This window comes from Eschscholzia californica, unplaced genomic scaffold, assembly GCF_041429995.1.
Source record: "Eschscholzia californica isolate CP2 unplaced genomic scaffold, dmEscCali1.0.p SCAF_1, whole genome shotgun sequence".
NCBI classification, from domain to species: domain Eukaryota; kingdom Viridiplantae; phylum Streptophyta; class Magnoliopsida; order Ranunculales; family Papaveraceae; genus Eschscholzia; species Eschscholzia californica.
In genome coordinates, this window is record NW_028238198.1 from 33029087 (window position 1) to 33042225 (window position 13139).

The following is a 13139-nucleotide window of genomic DNA, read 5'->3' on the forward strand; positions in this document are numbered from 1 at the left end:
TTCATCTCGTCTCTCATGGCCTTCCACCATTCATGTTTATGTTCATCTTCCAAAGCTTCGCTAAAGCTTTCAGGTTCTCCTCCATCAGTAAGTAACATATACTCACTAGGATCATACCTTGTCGAACGTCTCTAACCTCTCTCAGATCTCCTAACAGTAGGGAAGTTCTTGATAGTTGGTGTTCCATCATGATCATCACCATGACCACCAGTACCATCTTCTTGTGCGGGAGCATCAGCACCGGGTGTATCAACTTGAACCTCAACCTCGACATGACCATCGACAGATGTAGAAGGAGTAACCTCCAAATCAATCAAACTTTCATAACCCTGAGCTGGATTTCCGGACTTGTCAATGTCCTTAATCGTTTGATCTTCCATGAACACAACATCTCTGCTCCTGATGAACTTCTTCTCCACTGGGTCATAGAACCTATACCCAAAATCATCCTGACCATAACCGACGAACACATACTGTCGCGATTTCATCTCCAGCTTCGACCTTTCATCTTTGGGAGTGTGGACAAACGCCTTACACCCAAAGACTTTCAGATGACCATAAGAAATATCCTTACCGGTCCATACCCTTTCTGGACTATCACCCTCCAACAGAGCACTGGGTGACAGGTTCAACACATGAACAACTGAGCTCAAAGCTTCTCCCCAGAAAGTCTGCGCAAGCCTGACTGTGAAATCAAACACCTAACTCTCTCGACAATCGTCCTGTTCATCCTCTCAGCCAACCCATTCAACTGTGGAGTCTTGGGTGGCGTCTTCTGATGCTGAATACCGTGTTCTCTACAGTAAGCATCAAATGGTCCAGAATACTCTCCACCATAAAAAATGCACTTCAGTTTCTTACCTGTCTGTCTCTCAACCGATGCCACAAACTGCTTGAAATAATCCAAAACCTGATCTTTGGACTTCATAAGATAAACCCACAACTTTCTAGAGTGATCATCAATGAACGTAACAAAATATGATGCACCACCAAGAGATTTTGTCTTCATTGGACCACATACATCTGAATGCACCATATCAAGTATCCCGGGTTTTCTAGAAGATCCAGAAGACTTGAACGAGACCTTGTGTTGTTTCCCTGCAAAACAATGTTCACACTTTTGTAATTGCAAACCAGAAATACTTGTAATGGCATCCCTCTTGGATAACACAGACAATCGCTTCTCACTGATGTGACCGAGTCTCTTATGCCATAACTCCATGGCATCATCATTCTCCACTGCATTAACTGCATCCATGGAGACCTTAGCTTTCATCCAGTAGAACGATGAAAACTTATCACCTCGAGCCACCACCATAGAACCCCATGAAAGTTTCCACTTACCCCTCCGAATAAGCTATAGAAACCCTCATCATCAAGTCTCCCTGTAGAAATCAAATTCAACCGAATGTCTGGGACATGCTTAACTCCTTTAAGCAACAACCTAGTACAAATACTAGTCTCCAAGCAAATATCACCAATGCCAACAACCTGAGCCAAACCATCATTACCCATCTTCATGGAACCATAACTACCCGAAGTATAGGAATAGAACAAATCCCGCTGTGATGTAGCATGAGTAGTTGCTCCACTATCAATAACCCAACTGGATTCATGGCATGCAACATTAATAACATCACTCTCACATAGGGGTGGGATTTTGGCCCGAAAACCCGGAACCGCCCACGACCGTTCGAGTCCGAAGGGTCCGTTACCGCCCGATGTCCGGACGTGTCCGTATCCGCCCGACCGAAAGAACTTAAGCGGACAGACGCGGACATAGGTCCTTGTCCGGTGATCCGACCGAGTCCGCCCGCTTATATGGTCCGCACGACCGAACTCGTCTGTTTATCAGACCCTTTATACCCTTCCGCCTATATAATTGATTTTAAGCCTTTAGATTTGTAAAGTTAACTACAACCATGAGAGTTCAAGAGTAAAAATATCTCACCAGTAACCCTAGAATCCACAATAGATCGATCCTAATCCATGAGAAATCTCAATGATTATGTTTTAATTTTGTATTCATTTACTTTTTCGAATTTGAAAGTGGGAGTTTATAAAGTTGTATTTAGCTACTAAACAATTTTAATTTCGAATAAAAAATTCTTTATTTGCTCATTAGCGACCGATACCCGGTTTGCCCGACCAATACCCGGTTTGCCCGACTATCAAAACGGTCACGGACGGGCACTTTGTTGGAAAAAAATCCGAAATGTCCGTCCGTTTTGTCCGGATGTCCGAGTGGACACTTAAGACTTGTGCCCGTTCCGCCCAGACCGATTGAGTTAGTGTTCGTTTCCCGCCTGTCCGGACCGATTACCACCCCTACTCTCACAGAGTACAAGAAAATCATCTTCAGTAACAGTTACTCTCTCTCCACTATCTTCTTGCTTCTGCCCTTGCTTACTCTCTTTCTGCAACAACCAGCAATTCTTCTTTAAGTGCCATCTCTTATGACAGTAATGGCACTTCACATTAGCAAACTTGTTAGATTTTCTTCTGCTTCTGTTCTTCTTCGATTCTCTATGTGAACTTCTCCCCCACGATTCAGTAACCAGCACATCTGAACTCAAAGAACTAGGATTTGACTACCTCCTAGCTTCTTCATTCAAGATACTGTTCTTCACTAAATCCATTGAGATAACTCCTTCGGAAGTAGAGTTACAAAGAGACATCCTAAACACCTCCCAAGAATCTGGTAACGTACCAAGAAGCCATAAACCATGAATCTCCTCATCAAAGTTTATTCCCATATCAGATAGTTTGTTGAGTAACCCCTGGAACACATTCAAGTGATCAGTCATGGGAGTTCCCTCTCGATATCTTAACTCGAGCAATTTTTTCATCATGTAAATCTTATTATTTCTTGTCTTCCGAGCAAACAACTGCTCCAGCTTCAACCACAATGAACGAGCATTAGTCTCATTCTCGATATGATGTAAAACATTATCATCTACCCATTGCCTCATCAAACCGCACACTTAACGATTTAGCAATGTCCACTGATCATCAGTCTTCTCATCGGGTTTCTTCTCACAAAACACAGAGCGTGAAATTCCTTCACAAAGAGCAAGTCTTCCATCTTACCCTTCCATAGATGATAATTAGAACCATTCAAACATATCATTCTACCCATATTTTCCATCACTAACACAAACAAACCAATAACCGAAGTTATCACAATCCAAAGAACTCTCTAACCTAGAGCTCTGATACCACTTGTTGGAAAAAATGGGCACTTAGGCGCAGCGAAAATATAAGAGTTTTTCCCCTTTGTGTTAGTTACGAGGATAATATAGAAGAATAGTGGGAGCAATAAGCAAAGAACTTAAAGTAAATAAGACAACGATTTTTGACGTGGAAAACCTCCTCAATGTGAGAAGTAAAAACCACGGGACTCGTAGTCCAACCAAATCAACTATAATAAGCAAAGTAGTTACAGACTACGTCCACCCGAGACTCAGACCCTTCCCAAAAGAATCAATCTCAAACACGAAGAAACACGGAGAAACCCTCACAAGAAAGAACAAAACAGCCCAGAAATCTGCAGTCCAAAACGACCCTAAATTCACTAGGATTCCGGCGACCAATCAACGATCCCTCCGTACAAATACTAGATGATATGTCAAGAACAGTTCTGCCAAATTTCAGCTTAATCGGAGAAGAACTCACCGTCGGATTTTCCGAACAACGAAGACTGCGCGTGCTGAAAAAGTTCTGCCCCGCTCTTCTCGGCAACCTCCTTCTCTCCCTTCTTCTCTTGTGCGTTTCTAATTGTGTTGCATACTTCTAATTAAAATTAAGGAAGTATTTATAGACTTACCCTTAACCCTAATTCCATCGTCATAAGTAACCGACCCAAAGAAACTCGACTCGGGCCCGGGTTTGGTTTCCTAACCCAAACCCAACTAGGTTTCCCCACTAGGAGGAAAACCCAACACGTTCTTCAGTCTGAAGTGCATGACAGAATACGTATGTCTCTGTGATGAAGGCAGTCTTATCTTGGTTTTGCATATGCATTATCTGATTGTACCCCAAAAAATGTGGCCATGAAACTGATCAATTTGTGATCAACAGTGGCATCGAATAACATGTAAATGTGAGATAGTAGACATAAGTCCTTGGTGCAAAGAAAAATGAAAAACTTATAACCAATGACTAGAAGGTTTAGCAAAATTACCTACAAAAAAACTGAAGAAGACATAAGTCCTTGGTGCAAAGAAAAATGAAAAACTTATAACCAATGACCAGAAGGTTTAGCAAAATTACCTACAAAAAACCTGAAGATAAAAACTAAAGAGAACTGCATATACCTAAAAGAAAATTCCGAACAAACTACTAGCTAGGACACTAAAATTTTACTTCATAATCAGAATTTAGAAAATTTTGAAGATGACCAAGTTAAGTAATCCCAAAATGAGATTTTTTCCATGTCTAGCGGTCTAGGTAAGTCGAAGTAAGATGAAACATTTACCAAAAAAACATCACTACAGCTAAAGCTAAACAAACCCGCCAGAACATTTATTATAAATTTATGAGAAATCCGTTGATCCAGAGCATAAGTTTGCAATTCAATACTAAGAAGCAATCTCCAGAAAGAGATAAGACTACTAATGTGCCGAGAGGATACGAAAAACAATACTAACAAACTTTTAGTAGTCAATCCAGTCTAGAAGGGAGAAGAGACCCCCAGAAACAAAATGAGCTTCAAGAACTCTTAAGCAATTGTTGCATCTCCACCACCAAGGAGATCTGCAATAGAACTCATAAGAAACAAAGTGGGTTAGGTTACTTATGGATACATTGAGACAACTAAACACTGTAAATGGATATATTGTATAGATACATAATTACTAATAAGCATAACATCTTTAAATGAACATCAGTCAAACGATCACTACCTCTAAGAATACTGGAAAAGATAAGTTAGAAATTTCGATATAAAGTAATCCTGAATCATATTCTCAAAAGTGTCATCTTAATTCTAGTATAAATGAATCTATTACAAAAAAAAAAAATTTAATGGTTATTGTTGAGATACGTGTGTAGACACGTGATATAAGAAACGGATCGAGATGAGGAGATCCGACGATCAAGAATATTCCAAATGAGGGGGACGGGACAAACTGACCCCATGACCTAGAGAAGTATCTAACCATCTCAGCAAACTTATGCACAAATAATACAGACTTTTCAGTGATAGTGGAGGTGTAGTGGTCATGCAATAGTGACGTGGTACTAGAGGTAATGTGGTCATGGCTGCAAGGGTGATAGTGTGCGGTGGTGGTAGGGGAGATGGTGGTTCGGTGTTGATCGAGATATGGTGTTAGTGTAGACATGTAGTGATTGTGGTGATGGTAGTCTGGTGGTGAGGGAGCTGTGGTACTGGTGGTGCAGAGATTTATTACCCAAACAATACATGAATTGATTCAATTATAGTTATTGATTGTAAATGTTGAATTTAATTAAGTGACTCAAATTTGTAGAAAAAATTAAAAGAAATTTCAGCTTTGAATTAAAGTAGAAGTGCATGCTTGACCAATATATATTATTTTTTTTACTTGATCAAGGCAAATGAAACCTGAAGGAGAGACAAAGATGTATTTACTTTTGTGTTTATTTTGTTTTTTGGAAACTAATATATTGATAAAAAAGTGTAGTTTTTAGTTTATATTGGGTAAATGAGAAGATCAAATGGCAGATTTTGTGTAGCCATATTTCCTCAACACATAGCTCATATGATATGCTCCCCAAAGATTGTTATTTGTAATGCTTTAAACTTTGCAAACCTACTTTAAGTTTGTCTAAATTCAATATTGTCTAGGATCATCATAAGAATCAGTTACTATCTTTATTATAAAAAAAAAAATGTTTTTTGGCCTAATTTTTGTTCCCAAGATCTGGCCTGAGGATAAAGTGGCATGTCCCGGGTAGAAAATAGGCATGTTAAATCATCACTTGGACCAGATCCCGGCCACAAAAGTCAGGTCATGTAGCACTGTTGAAAAAAACACCTATAATTACCATAAACAAATAGAAAAACAAATCAACTCCTAGTCGTGATACTACTTAAATAGTTTAAAACATTAATTCTTATATCTGATTAATTGCAAAACAAGGAAAATCTGATTTAGTTAGTTAGAGATCACACCTATATGTAAAGTTAGTTAGGAACTTATGATAAGCTCGATTACGATCTACGTATGTCATTACATTTGGCACTTGATACATCATAGATGTGATAAGCTCGATAACCGCCCACTCAAACACTAACAGAACCGGGCCTATAGCCCAACGACATTATTTATACCCTAATAACCCCAATTCAAATAACCAAAGATTCCACCTTGGAACCACTTGGGCTACCAACTGTTGACTCTCTTTACACTCTTGTTACATCACCTTTATTCCCCCTCAAGGTGAATTGGACTTTCAGCTTGGCCTTCAAATGAGGAAATTTTTGGAAGAGTAAAAGGAGGATCTCAATTGCTCAATTAAGGACCTTCTGGTTGAAGGAGAGTTCCTAATGACAAGAATGTCATCAACTTAGATCAAAACAACACTTCGGCAGAACCTTATAAACAGGGAAGAAAGAGAAATACAAGTGATAAATCCTAGACCCGATAGAACAACCGTTATTACCATGTTCTAAGGCTTGCTTAAGACCATAGAGATGGTTGTGTAACTTAGAAACAAAATCAAGATGAAGTGGATCTTCAAAACTAAAAGACCATGGAGCGGAAAGACATTACTTATATGTAACTGCCTTTTGAGTTAAACAATATCCCAAGAAGACACATTAGATACTTCTGGATTCTAGTTTGTGAGTAGACTAAGGCTTTAGCCAGAGGTAACAAGGACATCCAAAGGTTCTAAGCATGTTGTAGCCAGCAACAACACCATAGAGCTTTTCAAGAGGGCTAACAAAGTTAATAGACTTGGTGGGAAGTCTACCAATAAAAAGAATTGGCAGTAAGAAGAACTTCATTCAAAAATGAAGAAGGGAGCTAGGGAAACTTGGATCAGAAGAGTTCTTGTAACATCATTAAGATGTTTATGTTTTGATTCTGCCACGCCATTTTTCTCTGGTGTATGACAGGTTGTTTGAAGTTGAATACCATGAGAGGCTAACAATAGTTGAAGTTATTTATTAATTCACCACCATTATCAGTTCTAATAGTATATAGTTCTTTGAATTGAAAAAAAACATGCGTAAATTCGGACTTTATGGATTGAAGAAACACCAAATAGTATTTATTCCAATCATCAATGACAATAACATAGTACTTAGAACGAGATATAACATGCTCATTAATTAGTTGGTCCCCAATCATCAATGACATTAACATAGTACTTAGAACCAGAAAAGATAGAAAAACTTTGAAGATCTAGTCAGAAAAAGAGAGTGATCGAGGAGAAAAGTTGAAGATCTAGTAAGAGAAACTTGGAGATGGAGAAGAAGATAAAAGAGAGGAGAAATATATTTTGGATTGTTCTTGTTGAGCTAAGGCTCTAATACCATAATTGGGAAAGGAAAAATCTAATACAGTTTGTTAGAGACTACATCTCTCCTGGCTAGATATAGAGTATTTAGTTAGGAACTTATGATTTCAAATAGCATTTACTGTCCGGAATCTACACACTGCCAAACCTAAATTAATGAAGGCTAAGTCTACTTAATGGTAGAAACAAAATACTACTTTAGTTGGATTTTAGGAACTTCCTTTGAAATTTGACGGTTATCGTGCTTCTCTCATCTTATTGATGTATCAATGTCAGTGTAATAACTATTGTAGCCAATTTTCAAAAATAAATCCAATTATTACATGTGAATTAGAAACGAAACCACATCATAATAGTGACCAAAATCCAAAGCCCCATCAGTAAAAAGCAGTTTATTATTATTATTTTTATTATGTTTCAACCGAAAAAAGAATAAACTGGAGTTTGATTTGGGTTTTGATAGGTCCCACTTAAAAAAATTAACTGAAATCTACCAAAGTAAACTTTTAACTCAAAAAGTGGAAGTAGTTAATTTAAGTTCACAGTCTACACCTTTCTCAAGCAATTAATCACTATTTAGTACTATACTTTTATAAAATTACATGTGGCAGAAAGAAAATGGCAAAATTTTAAAATTAGAACACAAAACAATTAGTCCTTTTAGTTTATTAGATAAAATAGTGGTGTACAAAATCTTTGTTTGCCCAAGTAGCCACTTGAGTTCAATGCCCTATAAATTTTTAGTTCCTTAAGAACTAGGAATAAGAACCATTTAATTAATAATGTGCAGAGAGAATTAGAACATTTTCCCTGATTGACTATACTTGCATGGGAAAGAAATCTTGACTTATTAATTGTTCACCAGGCATCTAGCTTCTTGTTAATCAAATTCTTACTAAAAATATTAGAACAAAGTAAAAGATTGTACAATTTCATTCCATATTTAGCATATGGGCTTACTTATCATCAAAAACATAAAGTATTTTCTTTTCTCTAATTACAATCCACCATAAACACAAAAACATTTACCAAAAAAGATCAGTTGTTCTTGGTAGACTAGTTAGTAGACTTCCAAGCCCCCAACTCACACAAATCTAAACATTCCATGGTGTATCTAAATAAAAGAACTATCATAAATATGAAACACAAAACTAAAGGACAATCATTAATAGATCTATCTAGGCATAATTAAAGGCATTAATTGTAAAATTCAAAGCATTTAACATGAGTTTACAAACCTTTTGGGAAAATATTTGGATACACCCACGTGTACACTGTGTGTATCTCTTATCCTATGTGGATATTAAGATATTAAGACTAAGGGTAATATCGTCTTCTGACACTTTCCGAAGAGTGTCAAAAAACAATATTGCCTCTTATCTTATTTGAGGCGGAAAGATCAGTCGTACATACAAGTGTACTCTTGTCAAGGTCGAACCCTTGAATGCTTCTTCTTTTAATTTATCGTGAATTGGTAGTAAGGTAAATGAGATTGTACATGAAGGAAGTTCTCCAAACTAATTAGGCATTAACTCAAGAGAACACTACACAAGTATTCTCGATCTGCATATAATTTAGGGGTATTTTCGCTTTAGCCCTACTCATTTAAATATAAATGTAACTTTTGTTAGTTCCTCTTTTAATTATTTTTAACTCTAACCATATTTTGGTGTTCTAATAGAGCAATATTACCTACAGATATAAAAGCATGCATGCAAATTATATATATATATATATATATATATATATATATATACCTTCTTCATCTTCATCTTCCTCTTCCTCTAGAGCATTAAAATTGCTGGGCCATACAAAAATGGCTGCCATAACCATGAGGAAACACAGATATGGGATAAATATCATGATATGCTCTCCCAATAGAGAAGCCACCATAGCATAGAATGCTAAAAGCAGGGAAGAAATACCAAGTTGATGCATCAAGATTGCGAACGTAATGGCACGTAAGAACAAGCCAAAGATATGTGCACGAAAAACAGTTGGAACAAAAGAAGGAAGACTTCCTACTGCTTGAAACACCACGGAACCCGTTTCAGTACGAAATGATGAGAGTGTTGTTGATCCGAATTCCCATGATAGATGATGAAGAATATTTGAGATGGGCAGAGGGGAGGGAACTTCAAAAGAAAGTTCATAGCTGGAAGAAGAAGAAGAAATAGGGTTTCCTGATGAAGGGTTTCCTCCTGCGTTTTTGAGAACCAGAATACCCTTAAAAGGAAATGGAGACCTATAGTAGAGTTGGGTAGATGATATCACGAAAAACTGGGTAGATGATATCTCAGTGGGTTGTCCACTGATAGTAGTTGAGATCTCCAAATTAACCCAATTCCCTGGAGAAGTAGCAGCGACATAGATAGTGAGAAATTCTGAATTGGCAGGAAGACCTTGATCCATTTCTCTCTCTCTCTCTCTCTCCTGCTAGATAATCTGACAAAACCTAGGGCGAAATATTTGGATGCCCTAGCAGCTACGTCCATTTATTACGTCCACCTGAAGAACTGGAACCGAATCTCGTTTTGTTGGTCTTGGGCTTGGGCTGAATATATGATCTTTCGCTCACAATAGAACATACTCCTATCTTGTATCTTGACTGACCTTTAGGGCTTGTGCTCGATCCTGGGCTGCATTTATGTTCTTGTTCCATTCTGGATACTATCGGGCTACGTTGACTACCAATCTTGGATTGGGCCTTGAGACATGAGCTTTTAAGGGCTTGGGCTCAATTTTGGGCTACATGGGGTGCATATTCCCACATTTGTGACCATATCTTTTAGTCTATAGGCTGCAAACAAAACTATTGACTTTGTCGAGTGATGAGGTTTTTTTTTTTTCTTTTTTTTTGATGAAGAAGTCGAGTGATGAGGTTGAAACCATGTTTTTGACATTTTCTCCACCCCCAATTTCAAACGAGGAGAAGGGGAAGAAATACCACTGAAGAATAACAACAGCAAAAAACAAAAAGGATCGAAAAAGAAGAAGATGAAGAGGAAGATTGTTTTTCCTCACAAGGAACAATAAACCACATAAAAGAAAGTCGGTCAAAAAATCAATTATTCCGATCAAACATGAAACCGTTACAGGGACTACCATAACCTCAATAAAATTCCCTTCTGTCGATACGGGTAAACAAATATCTGACATAGTATGTTGTATTGCCATCCTTTAAGTTCAATCTTTTGATCGATTAAATACAAAATTTCAGAATATTCCACACAAAAAACAAAATATCAATCCATAGTACTGATCTCACAACATCAATCATTTTCTCATAAGATCAACCAGAAGGCCAAAATAAGTGCAGAAAAAGACTTAAAGCATAAGAGATTACGAGGAAAATTAAGAAAATTATGCTTAATTATCCATTGAAAAAGTTGTGCACTTTACTACCGGATTGGATGAAACTTTTTGAAGGCTTATGTATATAACGATTCAAAGAAATTAATTAATGAAAGAAAAAGACTTACTTGAAATAAATTTAGAACTTATATCCGGGGTTCTGGAATTCAGCAAAACTTCATCGGCAATTTCGAGATCAATGTCGTAGACGACTTTCAATTTCAAACAGATTTGAATTAGCATTCACATACAAGGGTGGGATGGAAGAAATTATATTTGACTTTCTAACAATATGTATTGTTTGCAACAATATTATAATATTAATTTATGTTTATTTAATGATTTAATCCAGCTCTTACTACTAACAAGTAAGGCAACGCTCTTTCATCCAATGTTCTCTTCTTTTTTGTAAATGTAGATGATGCTCAACAAGGAGTATAGGATATGAAAGTTGTTGAAGGGGTAGTTAAGGTAGATATTATGTCAATGTCATTAGGCAATATATGTTTTTTCTGTCTGATCTTTTTTTTTCTTTCTGTCCGATCTTTTTTTTTTCTGTCGGATATTGATCTGTAATAAATAACTAAATGAGCGAAACTTAATGACACATGACCTTAAGCCACGGTGACAATAGGCACAATAGTCTCGTTACAAATAGCTTTAGTTATAACCTTCTTGTTAAGGAAAATGATTCATAACGTCTTTTAGTTACACAGTAAACCATGACAAAAGGTAAATTTTAAATTAATAATAACTCTTAAAGGCCATGTTAGGGGTGTACACTCACCGAGATTTAACGAGTTGTTCGAGCTTGACTCGACTATTGCTCGTGTTCGACTCGGAGATTAACGAGTACGAGTTTAACACGAGCTCAAAATCATACTCGATTATGTAAACCAGCCGAACTTGATCATTCTTTAGTATATCTCGAGCTACTCGTGAACAACTCATTTAACATACAATTATAATATTGTAGTACATAATTACGTATTAGTATTGAAACTTGTACATGAAATATCAACCATTAAAAGATTATGGGAATATGAATCATTAATCATTATTATTGTATGTGACAAATCATCATTGAAGTATTTTGATAATTTAGAAAGATGTTTTAATTTGAAGTATTTTGATAAACGAGCTTAAAACAATGAGGGTTCGAGCTCTTTCAAACTTATACGGATCGAGCTTGAACAAGTAGACAATTACTCGAACGAGCACGAGCAAACAGTCAAATACACGAACCGAGCTTGAACATCTTATTACTCGGTTCGGCTCAGCTCGGTTCGGCTCGACTCGACTCGAGTACACCCCTAACCCATGTAGTCAAAAGTGAATTTCAAAGTGGACAAAAAGTCACACACTAGTGTATTTTTGTTCTAGCAAAAGTTATTCATTTTGATTCATAAACTTCTTTATATGAAACATAAACTATGTTGCATGTAATGTAACTCTCTTTGTATGTATCATTTGTATAGCAGTAATGTCAGATGCATCATGTATTTAACATTATGCATTTTAGACTGTGCACAATTTGTTTGTCAAAATCTGACGCTTATGCAGGGTCGGCCCTGGGCCTAGGCGAGTCGCCTAGGGCCCCCAATTCATAAAACATTATATGTATAGATAGTATTGTTATATGTATTAGTTTATGCACATTTATATCAAGTTCGTTAGAGTAGTGGATTTTGGTAGAGTAGTTGACTAATGAACCTAAGGTCAAGTGTTCGACTCCCCCAACTAACATTAGTTTTTAGATTTTTTTTTTTAAAAAAAATAGGCACTAAAAGTAAAAATTTAGATATCAAATAACAAAATTTACCCAAATCTACTAAAACTAATTAAAGTTGGAGTGTTAATAACAACCTAAGCATCTCCAATGCAACAATCCACAGAAACTCTAAAGATCTCATGACTTTTAAGTGTTCTGGCACATAAATGTTCAAAACTTTTTAAGTTCAGAAAGTTTAAAGTTTGAAACTTTTAAAGGTCCGGGACATTAAAGTCGTTGATCATTAAGTTCGGAAAAATCTTTTTATTGAAACTTTAAAAATCCGGAATTGTTCGTTAAAATCAAACTTATATTATTTCAAATCTAAGTCGTCCAAACTAATGTTTGAGATTACAACAAACGTTATATTATTTTAAAAGCTAAACTTTAAAGTATTATTTTAGAATGAAAGCTTGGGTTGTTCCTATACTATTTGCTTATAATTTTACAATAAATAAAATTTAATTTCTATGTACAAAGTATTATTTTGGAATTTAAAAAGAATATA

At 36.4% G+C, this 13139-nt stretch overlaps 1 protein-coding gene across 2 annotated transcripts; it reads right to left on the reverse strand.

Annotated features, from left to right (window-relative positions):
- Positions 1 to 4497: 4497 nt before the first annotated feature.
- LOC147566214 (uncharacterized) lies at positions 4498 to 11122 on the reverse strand. Of its 2 annotated transcripts, none has more exons than XR_015237399.1 (2): positions 10989 to 11122; positions 4498 to 4755 (listed from the first exon to the last, which is right to left on the reverse strand). XR_015237399.1 is itself a non-coding variant. In XM_086668228.1 (2 exons), exons 1-2 carry the CDS (start codon positions 9916 to 9918, stop codon positions 4721 to 4723), a joined length of 690 nt encoding a protein of 229 aa, XP_086524354.1. In that variant the 5' UTR covers positions 9919 to 10043; the 3' UTR covers positions 4498 to 4720. The 2 variants fall into 2 exon arrangements, 1 of the variants encoding a protein (XP_086524354.1); XM_086668228.1 differs by lacking the exon at positions 10989 to 11122 and adding an exon at positions 9264 to 10043.
- Positions 11123 to 13139: the final 2017 nt, after the last annotated feature.